Raw genomic sequence first — 19496 nt, 5'->3', positions numbered from 1 at the left:
ATTATATTTTTGTACTGACAACAATATTTATAATAGTGTAGAAAACAGAACTCAATTTCACTCCGGTACCATTTTCTTTGGAACCACTGACTGCACGGCTTTTAAAAAGTGTCAAGAGTACAGACAACATTCACATAAGTGTTTTATGCCTCCAGTTTCCTTCCCTGATGCTGATCTGTGAAAAAGACAAGTAATTTATTTTACTACAACAAAAATATTTAAAGATGTAGCTCAAATATCACCACCATCATCATGATGTTGTAAATTTTTCAGAAAATAGTAGGCAAGGGAGGTAGAGGTGGTCTTTCTAAATATCTGTACCAATTTTTGTAAGTTTAACTTAAATCTTTTAGGAGAAAAGTGTGCCTGTATGATGAAAATTCAAGTTTTCAGTAAATCGCTAAAGAAGATTTAGATTTATTAATTCACTATGCTCATTTAGAACATTCCAGATGCATACTCCAGTTGTCCCCATGTTTCCTTATCCTCAAAAATACTCTTTCTCTTCATTCTTTTCTTTATCCTTGACTCCTTGGTAGCAGCTTCTACAGCTGTCTCTGCTTCGCTTACCTGCCACTTATCAATAGCAGTTAGAGCCGAAGCCATATTCCTTCCCATCTGGATGTTCAAGTTCTTTGAAATTGCACCATCATTGAATGTTGTTATTGCATCCATTACACCAATCTTCAGCTCTGTCAGCCCAACAAATACAGTTTTGGATTTCTCTCCCATATACAGCTTAGAAGCTTTCATTTGCATTCTTAGAGAGACCATGCACACATTTCCTAAGTAGATTTTTATTTGCCAGATCCCTATATATAAGTCTAACTGCCTCCATTACAGCAAGTGGTAAAGAATGCCTGTAGCATTGCTCAACCAGTACTTGCACTATGAATCTTCCCCTTTTGGACACAAACCATGATGAGGGGTTTTATCTGTTGACACTCTGTGAAACCACGTTCTCCAAATCTCCTTATTGCTAGTCCATAATATTGAGTCAAAGAATCAATTTCACTTTTTGTAAGATGACCTGGGCCACCTATGTGTGTTTCGTCTGACAGTTTTTTTTCCAGTTAAGTATTTACATAGTTTTCATAGCCGAGCTCCCATTCTTTTTTTTGTATGTGCCCAACACATTCAAGCTTTTCTATCAGAGTGTCCCCATATGGTCTGTCATTAACAACAGCAATGTGCCCTTTAGAGTCTCCATCCCCAAGGTAGCCTACATACCTCACACCACGGCTGACCTCTGATCTTCTAAAAATGTTTAGAATGCCTTTTGTTTCCATATGGGCCATCGTCTTTACACAAACATAGGTGCCAATAAATTTACTTGAACAACCCTGGCAGTGCTTTGTTAGACATTCATAATCTAGTATCTTACCAGTTTCAATAAATGTGGCAGTTACAACCCCATTCAGAGAAGTATGACTTCTCTTCTGCCAAGATCCACCAAATGCTGCTACAATGTCTGGATTCTCAGACAAGGCTACTGCTTCTTCTGCTGCTCTTTTCATTGAATGTTCACTTACACCACATGAAGCATTATGTATTGATTTATTGTATCTGTCTGTTAGTGGAGGTAGATTCCTCTGTACAAAAAGTCTGGGCACCTATCCTTCCCCTTTCAATACTGAACAGTCCAATACATCACATTGCATAAGCAAGGTGAATATTTACACTGTAATGTCGACTATCAGTTACTGGCACTGTCAAAGAGCATCTTTCATGAGTTACAGGCAATTAATAACCAACTAGAAAGACCCTTCCTTGCTGAAATGTCCTCAGAAACGTCAATACTACCTTCACAATTGCAGTACTTACACAGTTGTGTTTGGAACTGGGTGCCAAGAAACTTTTGTTTGGGGCTAAATTTCTTTACTCTCAGCATTTGCAGCACAGGACACACACACACACACACACACACACAAAAGCACAATAACTACAACACCACACGCATATGAAATTCCGAAACCATATATTCTCAGATCTTTGTTTACATTCGAATCATAGCCTTCTAGACATACCTGTACTTTGGTTCCGGGAATCAGTGCCTTCTAGAATACACCTGTGTTAATGATCCGTAACTAAAGATGGAAAAAAACGGAAGAACAAAATAATGCATCATGTATTCTGACTCACTTCAAACTGACAGATGGGCGTGGCCCTGTGCGACATTACGTTCAATGTCAATTTTAGAATGAACGAAAAATGATAATGCCTATAAACCATACATTTTTGAAATCAGCATGAAAAATGCTCTTTTCTATAGACCAAGAAATTTTTTCCAAAAGTTTTGGTCATTTCACGAGCATGTCCCCTTAAAATGCAACTAGATATGTCAATAAGATAATTCAGACTGGAGAATCATTGTTTGTGGCATTTTTATGTTGCTTTTCTATCAGACAGTACTGATGGAGGATGTTTAACGGTATCACTGCTCAGCTCAGTAAAATTCCAAAGAACTGAAAAACATAGTGCAACTACCATAGACATAATTTTTTTTTCAAATGAGCAAATCTGGCGATGATGAGTAAATGTTGCTAAAATGTAGTGACCTGTTACGTATGGACATAATAGAAGGTAAGTACTGTATCATGAATAATGACTCACTTAAGAGACTTAGAGAGAATTTATAGGAGAATGGTGCTGGGATGGAAAATTTAAAACTTTCTTAAATATATTCCTACAGAACTTTGAGTCTGGATTCCTCTAAAATGGACAAGTGTTAAACTGATCAGAAGCAAGGATAAGGGATGGATAACTCCTGGGATTAAAGTGACTTGTGCTATGAATAGGGAATTCTACCTAAGTAATTCTATCTAAGTAAGAAGACAAGCTAATGCGAATCACTTGCACTAAGCTAAAACATAAAACCCCCAAGAATGAAGAAAAAACAATTTAGAGCATCATTATAACAAGAACAGCAATAAAAGTGAGCACCCCTCCCACATTCATATCATTCACCACCAAATTATGTTATTACTTTCACATAGTGGCTTCATAAGTTTCACCCAATAATAAAGTAACAAATACAGATGCATTAGATTTATTTCACCTCATCACACACTGAATGCAGGACCAACAGAAATTAGTTTCAAGAGTACAACTTCTATGGAGATTACAAAATTCATCAGGTCACTAAGAAGTTTTAATTTTGCTACCCATGATAATGTCTCTTGCATAATATTGAAATTTTGTGCTGGCCTGACAGGATTACCCATAAGGATATAGGGTACTTTTCTGGCTCAATATTATGTAAAAATCAACACCTATTTCTTTCAGGCACCATTTATAATGTATATGTTTTACAGATTTTTTGTTGATACCAGGTAATGCAGCAAACTTTCTAAACAGATTAGAAGTATTTTGAATATTTTTGAACCTGCTGAGGGTTATTTAAAAAAAAACTACAAAGAAACTGATGCACTTTTTTCCCAAAATGCTTCCTCAAATTGAGGTACCATTTAATCCAATGTTATATATTTGAAGGAGACCAAATTTTCACCAGACATGCGTGACATGATGGCTGAGGTACTAGACGTATTTAATTCTGCCTATTATGTATAATACAAGGATAAAAAAAAAAAATCACACCTTACATTTTAATTTTTATATTTTTTTTCCTAATACAAATGTAATTTTACCTATAATTTAGTTGATTCTGCACTAAAGCTTAGGTCTACTACATAAGTATGGACTATTGCAAGTTAAAGAAAAAAATTAGAGCAATGCCTTATAAACTTTAGGAAAAATTTGTACCTGATTTCTGAAAAATACAACTTGCAGGAAATTGCGAATGAAGATATGGAGTCCAATTAAACTGTGCCGCAGAACATTCCTGAAGCATAGTCTTCATCCTGCTGCTTTTCTTCATTTTCAAGGTTCCTCTTGGCATTTTTTTTTAGCATTTCTTGCTTCTTTGGTAACTTCAAGAGTGAATCTTTCAGCAATTGATCTTCCATATTAGAGCCACATTTTATGCCTAAATTTCTCATGATGTCCAACCTTCCTATCACTCTATCATTGAAACATATCACTGCATCTAGTACACCAACTTTTAATGTATTTAGTCCTACAAAAACATTCTTGGGTAATCTTTCCCACATGCAATGGTTGAAACTTTCATTTGTATTCTGAGTGCCCCCATGAAGACATTTACTAAGCAAACAGGGTCACTCAGGTCTCTAAAAAATTGGTTTTATTTCATTCAGAACAGGCTCAGGAAGAGAATGCTTATGATGGTATATTTGACCACTTTCTTTTACTTTCTGGCAACCACACCAAGAATCTGCTCCTTTAGGGCAAAGTCCGTGAACAGGGTGGTCATCTGTGGACAACTTATGACAGCAGGTGGCCCATACAGCTTTTCTCATTGCTGTAACATCTTTCACAGGTGCAGTTCGTCTAATGGCCGGACCATAATAATTCTGAAGGAGGTCTATTTCAGTTTCTGCCAATCTGCCTTGGCCAGACAGAGATCTTCCCTCAGATAGCAACTTTCCTTTCGTTTCTCTTTGTACCTTCCTCAGTCTAGCACATGTCCACAACACTCCAGTTTTGTTACCAAGGTATCACCATAAACATTGAACTCATTAATTTTATTGAAAGCTTTAGAGTCCCCATCGTCTAGGTACTTCATATATCTAACGTTATAAATGGGCACTGACCTCTGAAATATTTGTAGAGCTCCATCACACTCCACACCTCCACTGTCACCATCATAATTCCTAGAACACTGATGTTCAGTATGTCCTTCAGTGTTACCATGGCAGTACTTAGATTAGCACTCAACATCAACAACTTCTCCATTCTCCAGAGTAGTAGTACTTACAACACCATTGAAGGAACGATGTCCTCGACGTTGCCATGTCCCTTCAAGTGCAACAGCAATGTCCCTGGTTCCACTAATATATGCAGTTTCTTCTACTGCACATTTCATGGATGCTTTAGACACAACCATCAAGGCACCTAAAAGTATTTTTATGTACTTGCTGAACCTACTGGGAGGAGGAGGAAAGTCTGGCAAACCACAAAACATTTGAGCAGTCTTTTTTCCTTTTCCTATTACAAGCATTGCATACACTAAATTCAAATTCACATCATATGAATAATGCACAATGTTCGAAGTCATTTTTGAGGTAGATTTACTGCAGGACCTACACAGAACATCTAATTTTGATGCTAAACCCTTCCTGCTACTTTGTTGTTCAGTTATTTCCAGACAAACTACATCATCATATTGTTTACATTTTGCCACTTCCTTTGTCAAAGAAGATAAGATGCCTACATCAACAACAACAGATCCGTTACAAACAGCGACATTGTCAACAGAAAAATTTAAATCACCACCAACAATAGTGGGGAATTCTTACAGTCTCATCCCAATACACTTAACTCCTTGATGATTTTTGTTGCTCACAAACTGGCTTCAGCTGAACTGTGATCTATGATCTACACGATAACAAAATGTAAGACAGAGACAATTTATATGACTTCAATCATATATACTCAGTTAACATCTACTCGATAACTTCCAAGCAGATATGAGGATTTGATCTCCCAGGTGTTAATGGAGGATCATGAACCAGATTCAAACCATGCAAAGTAGATGTGGTTATTTAACCCTCAAGTTGGGATGGGCAAGTTCTGCACATTGTGACTGTGGTGTCTTCTTACAGTCAATCCGCCATATTTTTGCTGAATACCTTGGAGTGTACATAGGAAAATGTATGGTAATTCACCATATATCAGATGACATGACTGAATGAATCAGGGAACTAGATCTGGAGATGTCAGATTGTTGAGCTTGTGATTTGTCCACAAATGTTGTATATATGTATTTGTTTTTGTCATAAGATGTACAAAAAATTTATATGTAGTCATTGCCTCCTTATGTAGGGTTCAGAGTGGAGTTGTGTCCAGTGGTGCAAAGATATTCAGCATGCACCCATATAATTTAAGCAAGAAATTTGCAATCTGTCAATTCAAAATAAAATTAAAAGCATACTTCATTAGGAACTACTACTACAAACTAAATATCTAGATTCAAGGACTGAAAAGTTCTAAATAGCAAGTCGCAGTTTTTGTTAAGTTGCATGATAAGCAGTAATGCATTCTAAACAGAACTCTGCATTTACAAATAGAGGCACATATTTTCTTTGAAAAATACCAATGCAATCAAATAATTATTAAACTAGCTATAGGAGATAAACAACTCATCATATGGTAGGGAGGAGGGGCACATAAAATGGAATAAATTATGAAGCTTTTGGACACCGTTATTCAGAACTAACAGCAGCTCAACCGTGGTGAGAGGTTGTTTTGTGAGATATGGGTGACAGAAAAAAGTATGTGGGCTTGTTGAGTAAGGGGTGGAAGGGAACATAGCTGATGGCTGGGAGGGAGAAAAAGAGAGGGACAGGACAGGACAGGACAGGACAGGAATATGGCACCAGTGGGTTCACACTAGTCAGGCAGAGAGAGAGATGTGTGTGTGGCATACAGAGAAGTGTGGGAACATAGAAAGGAGATTGCACAGAAAAAGAGTTGGACTATGGAGAAGAGTGTGCAAGTGTATAAACAGTGAAGTGGGGGTCACACACAGGCAGGGGTAAAGATGGAAGTGAGATGGAGGATATTGGAAACTGTGGCTAGAAGTTTTGCAGGACTGAAGGATAACTGCAAGGGCTATTCCCAATTATGTAATTCAAAGTAGCTGGTACCTGAGGGGGAGGGGAGATGCAACTTACAATGGCATGGGCATAAAGCAACCATTGCAAGTTTGAGTACGTTTTGTGCTCAGCAATGTGTTCTGTTGATGGAGTCACATGGATCCTTTCAGTTTTGTATGTGATGGGTGTGACTAGACTTTCTGCTCAAGAGACAATTATATTAGACCTAATGGCAACAAATAGATCTGACCATGAGCAGTTGCAGAAAAACGATTACCAAATATAAAGGACAACTAAGCAAGATGAACTTGAAACATTTAAGTCTGGGTAGGGGCATGTACAGGAACTACGGCTCAAGTGTAGAAAAATAGTTCAACCAAGCACCTGATAATGTGTACCTAGTAGAACAATTAATGACAGAAGGAGCACTTCATGGTATGCAGTCTCTGTGATGAAACTTTTTAAAGGGCAGTGACTACTGCACAACAGATGACACAGGTACTGAAACTGAGGGTAGTAAAGAACACCCAGCACTATTGCACCACTGCAAAGATGAGTAATATTTTGTGGCAGCAGCACTGAAACTAAACAATACTTGTCGATGAAGCTGATGCAGACTTAAATTTATCAATAGGATACTGGGAAAATGTAGACAGTCTACAAAGGAGATTGCTTGAAAGGCACTCATGTGACCCATCCTAGATATTGCTCAAGTGTGTAGGTCCCTTACCAAACAGGAACATACTAGGTGTGGAAAAAAAATACGCCATATTTTAAGAGGTGGTAGTATGGATAGAAACAAGACAAAAATGCCCAGTAAACATGGGCTCTAAAATGCATACCTTAAGAATTATGAGCAATTGTTTGGCTTTACTACTGTGAGACACATCTCTTCTGCTGCGAGTATTGCAAGATCTTTGTGATTACAAATGACCTACCACAATGCAGTAAACAAAAGAGGACACATTCAATGGATACAGCATGCAGTAAATGTCTGTTAATATTATTACTTTAAACTATAGACACAGTCCTGGGTAAGTGCAGTGTTTTGATCAGTCTATGAAATGCTTTTATAGTATATTTTTATCTTCGCACTTCCCATTATAATGGAAGCCTAATATTCCACATGGAAAAATGACAGACATAATATACTGTTACTGTGTGGCAAATGGCAGCAAGTGTCAAGTCTGTATCATGCATGCTGAAAAATATTCAGAAGATAGGGCAACATTTGCACAATTATTCAGCTATCTTTTCCAGTGACTAGCAGACTCTCGCCCTGTAGCTCCAACAACGGCAGATTGTGGTACACTCACACCATTCGAACTCCTGTTGTGGAGGAGCAAGTATCACTATGAGTGAAAGAAGACCCTGGAACTACTGTACCGATACATAGAGTTTCAATATCTAGGGGTGCGTTAGTCAATCTCTACCGTAGACAATCCTATATGAACAGTTGCTATACTGATATTCTGTACAAAGTTTCCAAGCCCTCTGACAAAAGATCAGCCAGTCTGAATACAGTTCTGCCAATGGCTGTTCCAAAGGTGTGCTGAAGGTCCACTTTTCACAACAAAGATGCTGTTCACAGAGGAAACTGGTTTCACATGAGTTGGGATTGTCAATTTTCATAACCAATGTTGTGGACTGTTGCAAAACCACATACAGTTGAAGAAGCAAGGTGTCAAGCACTGATTTTCAGTTAATGTATGGGCAGGAATTATTGACAATAGACTGATAGGATATTACTTACTATCAAACAGATTGACTAATGCAAGGAACACCAGTTCACATCAAACTACTTGTCTGTCCTACTAGAGGAGTTCCCATTCCAACAATGGCTGAAAACAGGGTTCACATATGTTGGAGCACTAGCTCGCTTTCTCCAAAATGTCTGAGAACACTTCACAGAGACATTTACTGGGGAACAGATAGATTGGGGATGTCAAATATGTTGTCCTGCTCATTTCCTTGTTCTTAAACCTTCTGGGGGTTTTTGGTTGTGGGTATACTTGAAATCTTTTGTATATGCAAGCCCCACTAATGATGTGCAGGCACTACGAGAACACATCATCAATCCTGGCCATGCACCTGTGATGAACCTGGAGTTATTCAGAGAGTGTGTGATTCCCTGAGATGTTGGAGAGAAGTATGGCTTACTATGATGACACCACACTGAGCACTATTGTAGCGAAGGCTCACAAGTGCAGAGCATTTGTAATAGCAAACAGTTTCTGTTAGAAGCTCTGCTGTTTCGCAGTAACAGTATAATATGTTTTCACTCATTTACTACAGTCTGCAGGTTGTTCATAACAGCAAAGGGATTGCAGTAGAAAAGATGTATTTCACAGTAACGAAGATGAACAAGTGCTTATAGCTCTTAAGGTTTGCATTTTAGAGCTCCTGTTAAGTAGATATTTTTCCTTCTTTTTTAAAACACTGTATACAAAGGACAGATTGAATGGTCACAGGTTTGTCTGACCCACAGAAGAGGCTCAAAAAAATGCTGAAAATCCTAAAGTGGCAGACAGTATTAAGTGAAGAATTTATTACAATATGCTGGCCCCCTAAGTATCACTCCCATAGGGACTATGATGACAAGACTAGACTATTTTCAGTGCATGCAAAGGCATTTAAGCTATCATTCTTCCTGCCCACCATTTGTGAATATAACATGAAGAAATTTTAATATGCAGTTGAAAGATAAGTACCCTCTACCAAACACTTCAATGTTTTTCAGCGTTTGGATGTAGATGTAGCAATGAATCAATCTTTCCTCCGTGATGAATGAACATCTAGTTTTAAGAGCTAAAAGTGTTGTATCCAATTTTAAGCATTTCTGTCCGCATGCCTATCATTGTGCCACATGAAGGGAAATATTGGCCAGCCATTCTCTCTCTCTCTCTCTCTCTCTCTCTCTCTCTCTCTCTCTCTCTATGTCCTGTATGTACTTGCCTTAAGTAGGGTTGTATGCTTTGGAATTAGGTTGATGGTACCTTACAATTAAGGTGAGTTTCAAACATTCCATTACTTAGCATTTACAATTTTCTGAGAAAAAAATGCAATCTTGATATCGCCAGACCACAAGAAATAACCACTACAGGACTTAAGTACAGGTAGACAGATGTAACTAATATTTACTATTTATTAAGAAGTAGAGCCCAAATTAAGCAGAAGAACTATTTCTGTTGAGAAAATGTATGCAAATGATTACAAAGTATAAAAAATGTTCACCATTAATTCCATTAATGATGTGAAAATTCTTGTTATTTTATGAACTAAATCAAATATTCAAGAATCACAAAGCTCTCTGGTGGCAGTTTTCAAAAGTAAGAAAATCAAAATTTGTCATGAGACAAAAGACTATAATTAAGCTTCAGTCACGTAGTTCAACAATCTGCCAATGACGAGGTCATTAGACATGGAGTAAACACATATTCATATTCAGTGTATGTCCTTTCTTTGGTAACATTTCAAAAATTGAAACTAATTTTGTTTTTGTTGTCTAGTGATCAATTTGGTCTACAAGTAACAAAACATAGCTTTTGCCCAATACATGATTTTGCACAAGGTTGTAACATTGGGGATTATTCTTTTTTTTCGTCTTCTTCAGCCGATGTGGATAAAGTTCTAGACTTCTCCATCTGTTACAGTTTTTAGCTACACACATCTACATTGCTCTTGCATACTTTTAGTGTCATTTAACTACCTTCTTTTAGGCAGTCGTCTTAGAATTTCTTATCTGTTGGAATCCAGAAAATTACTTCACTGGTCAGTCTACCATTTATTCACCCTACTCTCTCTAACTCAGTAATTATTTGCTCTTAAACTAGATAATTGTCACAAATAGCTTCCTTTGTGCTTGTTTTGCTTTTATTCAACATCCCCCTGGCCACAACCTTATACTTTCCTCCTAACCTCTAATGCAGCTAACTCTCCATCCTCAGCAGTTTCATTTTATTAACCATAATGTATTTCTACCATTATTCATTAAAAATATTCATCATTTCTGGGGCAGTAGCTATAGTTCCTTTTAATATTACACATAAACCCTGCTAAAGGTTCTACCTGAATGACAAGGGAATGGTCCTACCCAATGTGTTGAAACCCACTATGAAATTTTTACAGAAAGAATACACCAAAATAAATGCACTGTCATAATTTTAGCTGCTAAGGGCACTGCACATATTCAAAAAAGTTAAAGCTACTCTTTTTGCTACATGAAGAACTGTTTCTAAAGGCGGTTTGTTCAGCCCTTCCTGCCTAGCATGAGATCGGCAAATAAGCAGATGCAGCAGTGACATGAGAACGTAGCGCCACATAGCGTGAAGTCCATAGTGCACATATGCAAATTGAAACCATACTGATCGTGTCTCCGACTGTTAGTTTTTTCACACCTATTCCCTTGATATTAGCAAATAAACTGTTGCAGATGTATTTCTTACACCAGTGTATGACATTTCATTACAAATGACTTCTGTCAATCAAGATTTCACAACTATTTCATAATAATTCCTTTAGCACCATTCCTTGTGTATTCCCTGTAATCATCACAAAAATGCAAAGCATCTATTGGATGATGAAAACAAACATTTTCCTTACACCAGGCACACCTGACAAAAAATTTATGTTGTCAGGCACTTAATAATATAATAATTAATAGTTTTATTTATACAGAACTGGTTAATAATAATTACTAGTTTTAATTTATACAGAACTGGAATGGAGTAAGTTAGATGAGATTAGATGATATTCGATTCGTTCCGTAGACCCAAAAATGAGATGACTCTTGCAGGTGTGGAACAAGTCAGAAACTATAACATAAAACATCTGAATATAATACTAACTACCCTGATCATTTGTCAGGAGATTGTCAAAATAGGTGAAAACATTACAATAAACTGGACCTGCTATTATTTACAGAATTAACAATGTCAGAATGAAACATTGTTATGCAATTTTTATAAGTTTATCACACACAAAACACCTAATCTCAACCGCTGTGTTATCAAAACTGAAATCTAACACATTTTTACTTAAGCTGGTCTATCAGCAGGCTATGGGGGATATACTTCCCACTAAACGTACTTCTTCACAGCATTTAAGGAAATATATGTTATCACTTATGTACGCACCTGGCATATAGTGACAGTCGTTGCCTATCAGAAAGTCTTCAAACTCTGTTTAGACTGTGCTTTACCTGAAACAAAGTTTTTTTATGGTTGCTGGCAATTTATTGAAAACGTGCATTCCTGAATACTGGATACCTTTCTGGACCAATGTAAGTGATTTTAGGTCTTTGTGTAGATTGTTCTTATTCCTAGTATTGATACTATGTATTGAGCTATTGGTTGGAGATGGAGATATATACTTACAACACATTTCATGATGGAATAAATACACTGAGAAGCAGTGGTTAGAACACAAAGTTCCTTGAACAGGTTTCTGTATGATGTTCTTGAATTTGCACATTAAAATATTTTGCTCGGTTTGACGAGTTACCCCAGAATATGATACCGTTTGACATAATATAATGAAAGTAAGCAAAGTATGGAAGTTTTTTTATATTTATATCTCCTACACCTGACGTCATTTCACTGCAAATACAGACTCGTTTAAGCCCCCCCCCCCCCAACTGAATTTATTATTGAGTTGTAATGGCAGAAATTTAACACTGTCAATCTCTTCAATCTGCTTGTCTTCATACGTTATGCAAATGTTGGAATGAAATCTCTTACAGATTCAGAGCTGCCTCTAGTGAGTCTTTTCAAAGTTTAATGACAGTGAATTAGCTTTAAACCATTTATCAATGTCAGTGAAATTTTGATAATAAGCAGCCATTTCTAAATCTGTACCTGACTTGCTGCATAGCAGGCATATTTGATCAAATTCGTAAAGTGTGGTGATGGAAATTGACAGTGAGAACTGTCTCAAGTTTAACAACTCTTCCACTAATAAACCTGGAATGACAAAGAGCTATCGGAAATTATATTATTATATTAAGTCGTTTTGTTGTCATCCTAAACAGAGGTGTCATTATGTCCAGGCCAAGAATCCAACAAAAACAATGAATTAATTTCTGCAACTGATACGAAGACTTTTCGGATATAGTATTAGAAATTATTTTCTCCAATTTTTTCAAATTTTGCTATGTCAGCTCCAAGATTTTTGCAAGTAAACTGTCTTTTTGCCCTGATGTTTCTGAAGACAGAGACAAAGCAGCAGAAACAGTAATCACTGGCATTGTTGAATATGAATATGTCATAGCATTCAGCAACTGCAGGTAACTCTTGTCTTTTTTTCGCTCAAAATGATAAACTTCTTCAGATGAGGCCAGTGATTTCAATTCTACACCATTCTTCATATTTCATCTTTGCAGGGTTGGATTCCACATTCTGCAAAACTCTGCAACTTGCACAAAGACTGATGCTGTTAGCAACCACTGCTAATTATTATGGATATTAAATAAGTTGCAAATTGAAGCAAATAGTAACTGTGAACAATTGTGTCAGAGGAACTACCAATGGAAACTGAAATTCGCTTTACAAGTTATGGCTGGATCATGCCATGTTATCTGTTTACCAATGTGCAATCAACTAGAGCCCCTATTACATCATGTGTGTAAACTGTACACCTATGCACCAGCACCTCAAACATGCATATCTGTAACTACAGGCTGGTTCACATAGACTTATTACACCATCCACGTGGGATATACCCGGCACTCATGCACAGTAGAAGGTAATAACGCGCGAAATTCAAATAGAAGCAGCTGATCTCTTGTAAAGTCATTCGTTCTACCGTGCGAAACACAAGGGGGAACCATATGATATATTGGAATGTCATTCGTTCAAATTATTTATGTAAGCTAAAGGTTCCTATTTAAAAGAAATTGTTTATCATGATTATTTATTAAGTAATTGTAATCTATTATGTAGGTTATTACTGTTCTGAATTACAGACTCAACAGTTAGTTTTATATTACGACACTTGGTTACACAGGTACACGTATATCATATATCGAAATTTACATTTTACACATGGACGACCTACTTGTTTTTGGAGATATTGCCCTGGCAGTGACAGTAAATCTTTGGATTAGGGCAGGACAACAACAACAAAAACGAAAAGCCAGACGTTGTTGAGTTCGAACCTGGCTGAAAAGAAGGAACAAAGGCAGGGGATCATAAAGAACCAAGGCCCTAAGATCCGCAAGAATTTCGGAACTTCATGAGGGTGGACATGGCCTGTTTCTAGAAGCTGCTGTCTATAATAGAAGGTGGAATTAGCAAGAGTGACAGTGTCATGAGGGAAGCTCTCACCTTCTTGAAAGTAAGAATTAAATCATATGTTTTATGATCATACCAGCCTAGATCACTGATAAAATACCAGTACATGCCCTGTTATGTTGCAGGCTGGTTGTAACATTATGTTTCCAGGTGAGTGGGAAATCATTTAAGAATGTGGCTTTTAGCCACAGAATAGCACAGCCCACCATTTCAAAAGTAGTTGTGGGTGTATGCACTGCAATTTGCAAAACTTTGAAGGACCAGTACTTAAAGGTGCACTTGTGTTATTTTTCCAAGTTTGGAAAATGGAATGCAATGTGCTACTGAGAGTTTTTCAGTCATCATCTGTCGCACTGGGCGAAACTGCACGGACTTTCTCACTATCACTGCCAGTTTCTCTTTTCTGGCATGCTGAAATAAAGCAAGAGATGCAATCAAATCAAACATGAACATTTGTAAGCTAAGGCATTACGATACAAACCTAAAATCGCCATGTAACTATCTATCGCTTACGCCTTAGTTCCACAGCGATCACAGGGTCGGCATGGTTACAATGGAGTTGGCAAGGTTAGTTTTTAGGCGTGGCCGGATGCCCTTCCTGCCACTACCCCGTAAACCCCCCCCCTCCTTTCCCCAGGGCGGAATCAGTGTACCCCAATTGTCTGTATCTAGTGTAAATTGTAAAATAGTGTGAACGTGTATCAAATGTCTGCAACGCATGTAACTGAGGTGGAACATGGGGACCAGCCTGGTATTCACCTAGGGGGATGTGGAAAACCTCCTAAAAAACCACATCCAGGCTGGCAGGCACACCGGCCATCGTCGTTAATCTGCTGGGCAGATTCGATCCAGGGCTGGCGCACCTACCAGAGTCCAGGAAGCAGCGCGTTAGTGCTCTTGGCTACCCTACCCTGGTGGGTGAAAAATCACCATGTAACATTAAACGCATATTACTCAGAAAGAAACAATTGAACGATTGCCAACGTACCATATTATGATACAATGGGTCGTATGGACACCTTTCCTCGCTGTATGCCTGAATTAAGACACTTAACACGTCTTTCCACAATTTCATTTCTATAATGCAAAGTAATTAAAAGAAAAAAAATGCTTTCACAAACAGCTAGTATTAGTCTCCTGGCATAAAAAAATCTGCATTTATGAAAACGTAATTATTGAAAAAAACACGGAAAATCCCCAACACAAAAGCTGAAAATAACTACTAGCCATCGAACAATAAGCAAATAACAAGCAGAAAGCACCTGGTTAACGTGTCTGGTAATTTTCGTAGTTTCGCCCATTCTACCATTAGACGGCTGTAGCGCTAGACCAGCACCCTTTGTGGCAGATCGTTGTGTAATACCTGCTTAAGGATATGTGCCTGCTGTGTTGCACATGTGCAGTCTGCTACATCCACGGCAGGGGCATATATTTCTCCAGATACTTGGTGAGCTAAAAAATTTGGCAATTTTCAACATTTTTAAGAAATATTTGCAATGTGTAGTAGCAGCTAAAATCTTGGCCTTGTGTTACTTTTGGTGTATTCTTCCTACATAAAAATATTCTGGGGCAGGTTTCGACATGTCAGATTGGACCGTTCCCTTGTGGGTGTTGTTGTACGTAATATAATGCTGAATGACGGCAACTCTTAGAAGAACAATCAACATTTAATTGTACATTTTTAACATATGGATATTCATAATCTTAAATTTATATTATGATGAACTTCACAGCTCTCACTTATAACAATAAGTACAGTATTCAAGTTTTATTAATCACTTGTGTCGAGGCCCATAAATTTGTTGCTATATCCAACTGCACCAACAGACTCTTCTTCTTCATCATCATCTTCCTCCTCTGAATCACCCTCACTTTTTTCTCCTGTATTTTCATGACTAATCTGCTTCTCAGATGTATCACTTTCTTCATCAGATGACTCAGTTCCATCCTTCAGCTCTGTGTTCTTCTCTTGTCCTTTTGCCTGAACCCAGTGCACAGTTTCAACATACTCATGGTTTTCCCATAATTCTAAAAGAAAGAAAAGTTATTCGTTACTTTAGAAATGATGTTACTTACTATCAGAAATAGAACAGAACACAATGTTACAGAGGAATAGCGGCTTAACATGCATAAAAATAAGTTAAAATACTATCAACCAATTGTAGAAAACTAAGGCCAGGCTAACAGCAACTGAAACAAAACAAGGGAATTACCAGATATTATCTGCTAGGGTCTACAGTTGAGAACTTCAGAAATATTAGACAACAGAAAAGAAGACTGACACAGTTCTGCAGATATGAGAGGATGAAGATCACCCATTAACACACATGTTGGGTCAACATGACTTGTGTGGCTTTTTTTCTTTTTCTTCATTGGGTGTGATCACCTTTGTTGTCTAGCATCTACTTTTCTCCCAGTTTTAGCACATCACCCAACAGGGTATGTGAGTGCAAGAAAATTTATGATGTGTTACACATGCATGAGCTTCTAGGAAAATTCTTCAGTATTAATATCCTGAGAAGCTATTGTTTCCTTAATATCTGCATAAGAATGCAGTAAATGAAGCAGGCAAAAAGGAATACAAACATCTCAAAAAGGAGATCAACAGGGAGTGCAAAATGGTTAAGCAGGGATGGCTAGAGGACAAATGTAAGGATGTAGAGGCACATATCAGTAAGGGTAAGATAGATATTGCCTACAGGAAACTTAAAGAGACCTTTGGAGAAAAGAGAACCACTTGTATGAATATCTAGAGCTCAGATGGAAATCCAGTTCTAAGCAAAGAAGGGAAAGCAGAAAGGTGGAAGGAGTATATAGAGGGTCTATACAAGAGTGATGTTCTTGAGGACAATATGATGGAAATGGAATAGGATGGAGGTGAAGATGAAATGGGAGATATGATACTGCGTGAGGAGTTTGACAGAGCACTGAAAGACCCCAGGAGTAGACAACATTCCATCAGAACTACTGACAGCCTTGGGAGAGCCAGGCCTGACAAAACTCTACCATCTAATGAGCAAGATGTATGAGACAGGCAAAATATCCTCAGACTTCAAGAAGAATATAATAATTCCAATCCCAAAGAAAGCAGGTGTTGACAGATGTGAAAGTTACCGAACTATCAGTTTAATAAGTCACGGCTCCAATATACTAACATGAATTCTTTACAGACGAATGGAAAAACTGGTAGAAGCCGACCTCGGGGAAAATCAGTTTGGATTCCGTAGAAATATTGGAACATGTGAGGCAATACTGACCCTACGACTTATCTAAGAAGATAGATTAAGGAAAGGCAAACCTACATTTCTAGCATTTGTAGACTTAGAGAAGCTTTTGACAATGTTGACTGGAATACTCTCTTTCAAATTCTGAAGGTGGCAGGAGTAAAACACAGGGAGCGAAAGGCTATTTACAATTTGTACACAAACCGGATGGCAGAAATAAGAGTCGAGGGGCATGAAAGGGAAGCAGTGGTTGGAGTGAGAGAGGGTTGTAGCCTATCCCCAATGTTATTCAATATGTATATTGAGCAAGCATTAAAGGAAACAAAAGAAAAAGTCAGAGTAGGTATTAAAATCCATGGAGAAGAAATAAAAACTTTGAGGTTCCCCGATGACGTAGTTCTGTCAGAGACAGCAAAGGACGTGGAAGAGCAGTTGAACGGAATGGACAGTGTCTTGAAAGGAGGATATAAGATGAACATCAACAAAAGCAAAACGAGTATAATGGAATGTAATCGAACTAAGTCGGGTGATACTGAGGGAATTAGATTAGGAAATGAGACACTTCATGTAGTAAATGAGTTTTGCTATTTGGGAAGCAAAATAACTGATGATGGTCGAAGTAGAGAGGAAATAAAATGCAGACTGGCAATGGCAAGGAAAGCGTTTCTGAAGAAGAGGAATTTGTTAACATTGTGTATAGATTTAAGTGTCAGGAAGTCGTTTATGAAAGTATTTGTATGAAGTGTAGCCATGTATGGAAGTGAAACATGGACGATAAATAGTTTGGACAAGAAGAGAATAGAAGCTTTCGAAATGTGGTGCTACAGAAGAATGCTGAAGATTAGATGGGTAGATCACATAACTAATGAGGAGGTATTGAATAGAATTGGGGAGAAGAGAAATTTGTGGCACAACTTGACTAGAAGAAGGAATTGGTTGGTAGGACATATTCTGCAGCATCAAGGGATCACCAATTTAGTATTGGAAGGCAGCATGGAGGGTAAAAATCGTAGAGGGAGACCAAGAGATGAATACAATAAACAGATTCAGAAAGATGTAGGTTGCAGTAGGTACTGGGAGATGAAGAAGCTTGCATAGGATAGAGTAGCATGAAGAGCTGCATCAAACCAGTCTCTAGACTGAAGACAACAACAACAACAACAACAACAACAACAACAGGAAGATACAAGATGACTTGGACAAGATTTATGATTGGTGTAAAGAATGGCAGCTAACTCTAAATATAGATAAATGTAAATTAATGCAGATGAATAGGAAAAAGAATCGTGTAATGTTTGAATACTCCATTAGTAGTGTAGCGCTTGACACAGTCACAGTCATGTAATGTTTGAATACTCCATTTGTAGTGTAGCACTTGACACAGTCACGTTGATTAAATATTTGGGCGTAACATTGCAGAGCGATATAAAGTGGGACAAGCATGTAATGGCAGTTGTGGGAAAGGCGGATAGTCGTCTTCAGTTCATTGATAGAATTTTAGGAAGATGTGGTTCATCTGTAAAGGAGACCACTTATAAAACACTAATACGACCTATTCTTGAGTACTGCTCGAGCGTTTGGGATCCCTATCAGGTCGGATTGAGGGAGGACATAGAAGCAATTCAGAGGCAGGCTGCTAGATTTGTTACTGGTAGGTTTGATCATCATGCGAGTGTTACAGAAATGCTTCAGGAACTCGGGTGGGAGTCTCCAGAGGAAAGGAGGCGTTCTTTTCGTGAATCGCTACTGAGGAAATTTAGAGAACCAGCATTTCAGGCTGACTGCAGTACATTTTTACTGCCGCCAACTTACATTTCGCGGAAAGACCACAAAGATAAGATAAGAGAGATTAGGGTTCGTACAGAGGCATATAGGCAGTCATTTTTCCGTCGTTCTGTTTGGGATTGGAACAGGGAGAGAAGATGCTAGTTGTGGTATGAGGTACCCTCTGCCACACACCATTTGGTGGATTGCGGAGTATGTATGTAGATGTAGATGTAAAATGTGTAGATGAAGATCCAACACTGTTACTTAATTATTTCAAGAAAATCACTGTGTTGTTAAAAGTGAGGACATAATGTTTGGCAAACAGTCCATCTGAGGAAATTCAGAGGATGATGACACTGTTGACTTATGGAAACCAATGAATGTGTTGTGTAGCAAGCAAGAGGTACACAACAAATACACCGAGAGGCCACCACCACACAGGTGCAACAGCAACCTTTCATTTGGTACCTCTCAGTTCCATGCAGCAGCCTCCAGATGACACTCACATACCTGGACATCTTTCTGCTTCTGCATCACGTTTT

At 37.9% G+C, this 19496-nt stretch overlaps 1 protein-coding gene across 1 annotated transcript in view; it reads right to left on the bottom strand.

Moving 5' to 3' along the window:
* Nucleotides 1–15611: 15611 nt before the first annotated feature.
* LOC124583376 (guanine nucleotide-binding protein-like 1) overlaps nucleotides 15612–19496 on the bottom strand; it is a 62586-nt gene continuing 58701 nt past the window's right edge. The window contains exon 12 of the mRNA XM_047131337.1: nucleotides 15612–15991. Coding sequence (XP_046987293.1) covers nucleotides 15735–15991 — 257 coding nt within the window. The 3' untranslated portion in view covers nucleotides 15612–15734. The remainder of the gene's footprint in view (nucleotides 15992–19496) is intronic.

Source organism: Schistocerca americana, chromosome 1 (assembly GCF_021461395.2).
Source record: "Schistocerca americana isolate TAMUIC-IGC-003095 chromosome 1, iqSchAmer2.1, whole genome shotgun sequence".
Classification (NCBI taxonomy): domain Eukaryota; kingdom Metazoa; phylum Arthropoda; class Insecta; order Orthoptera; family Acrididae; genus Schistocerca; species Schistocerca americana.
The sequence above is the reverse complement of the archived record's forward strand: the minus strand, read 5'-3'. Positions and strand labels throughout refer to the sequence as shown.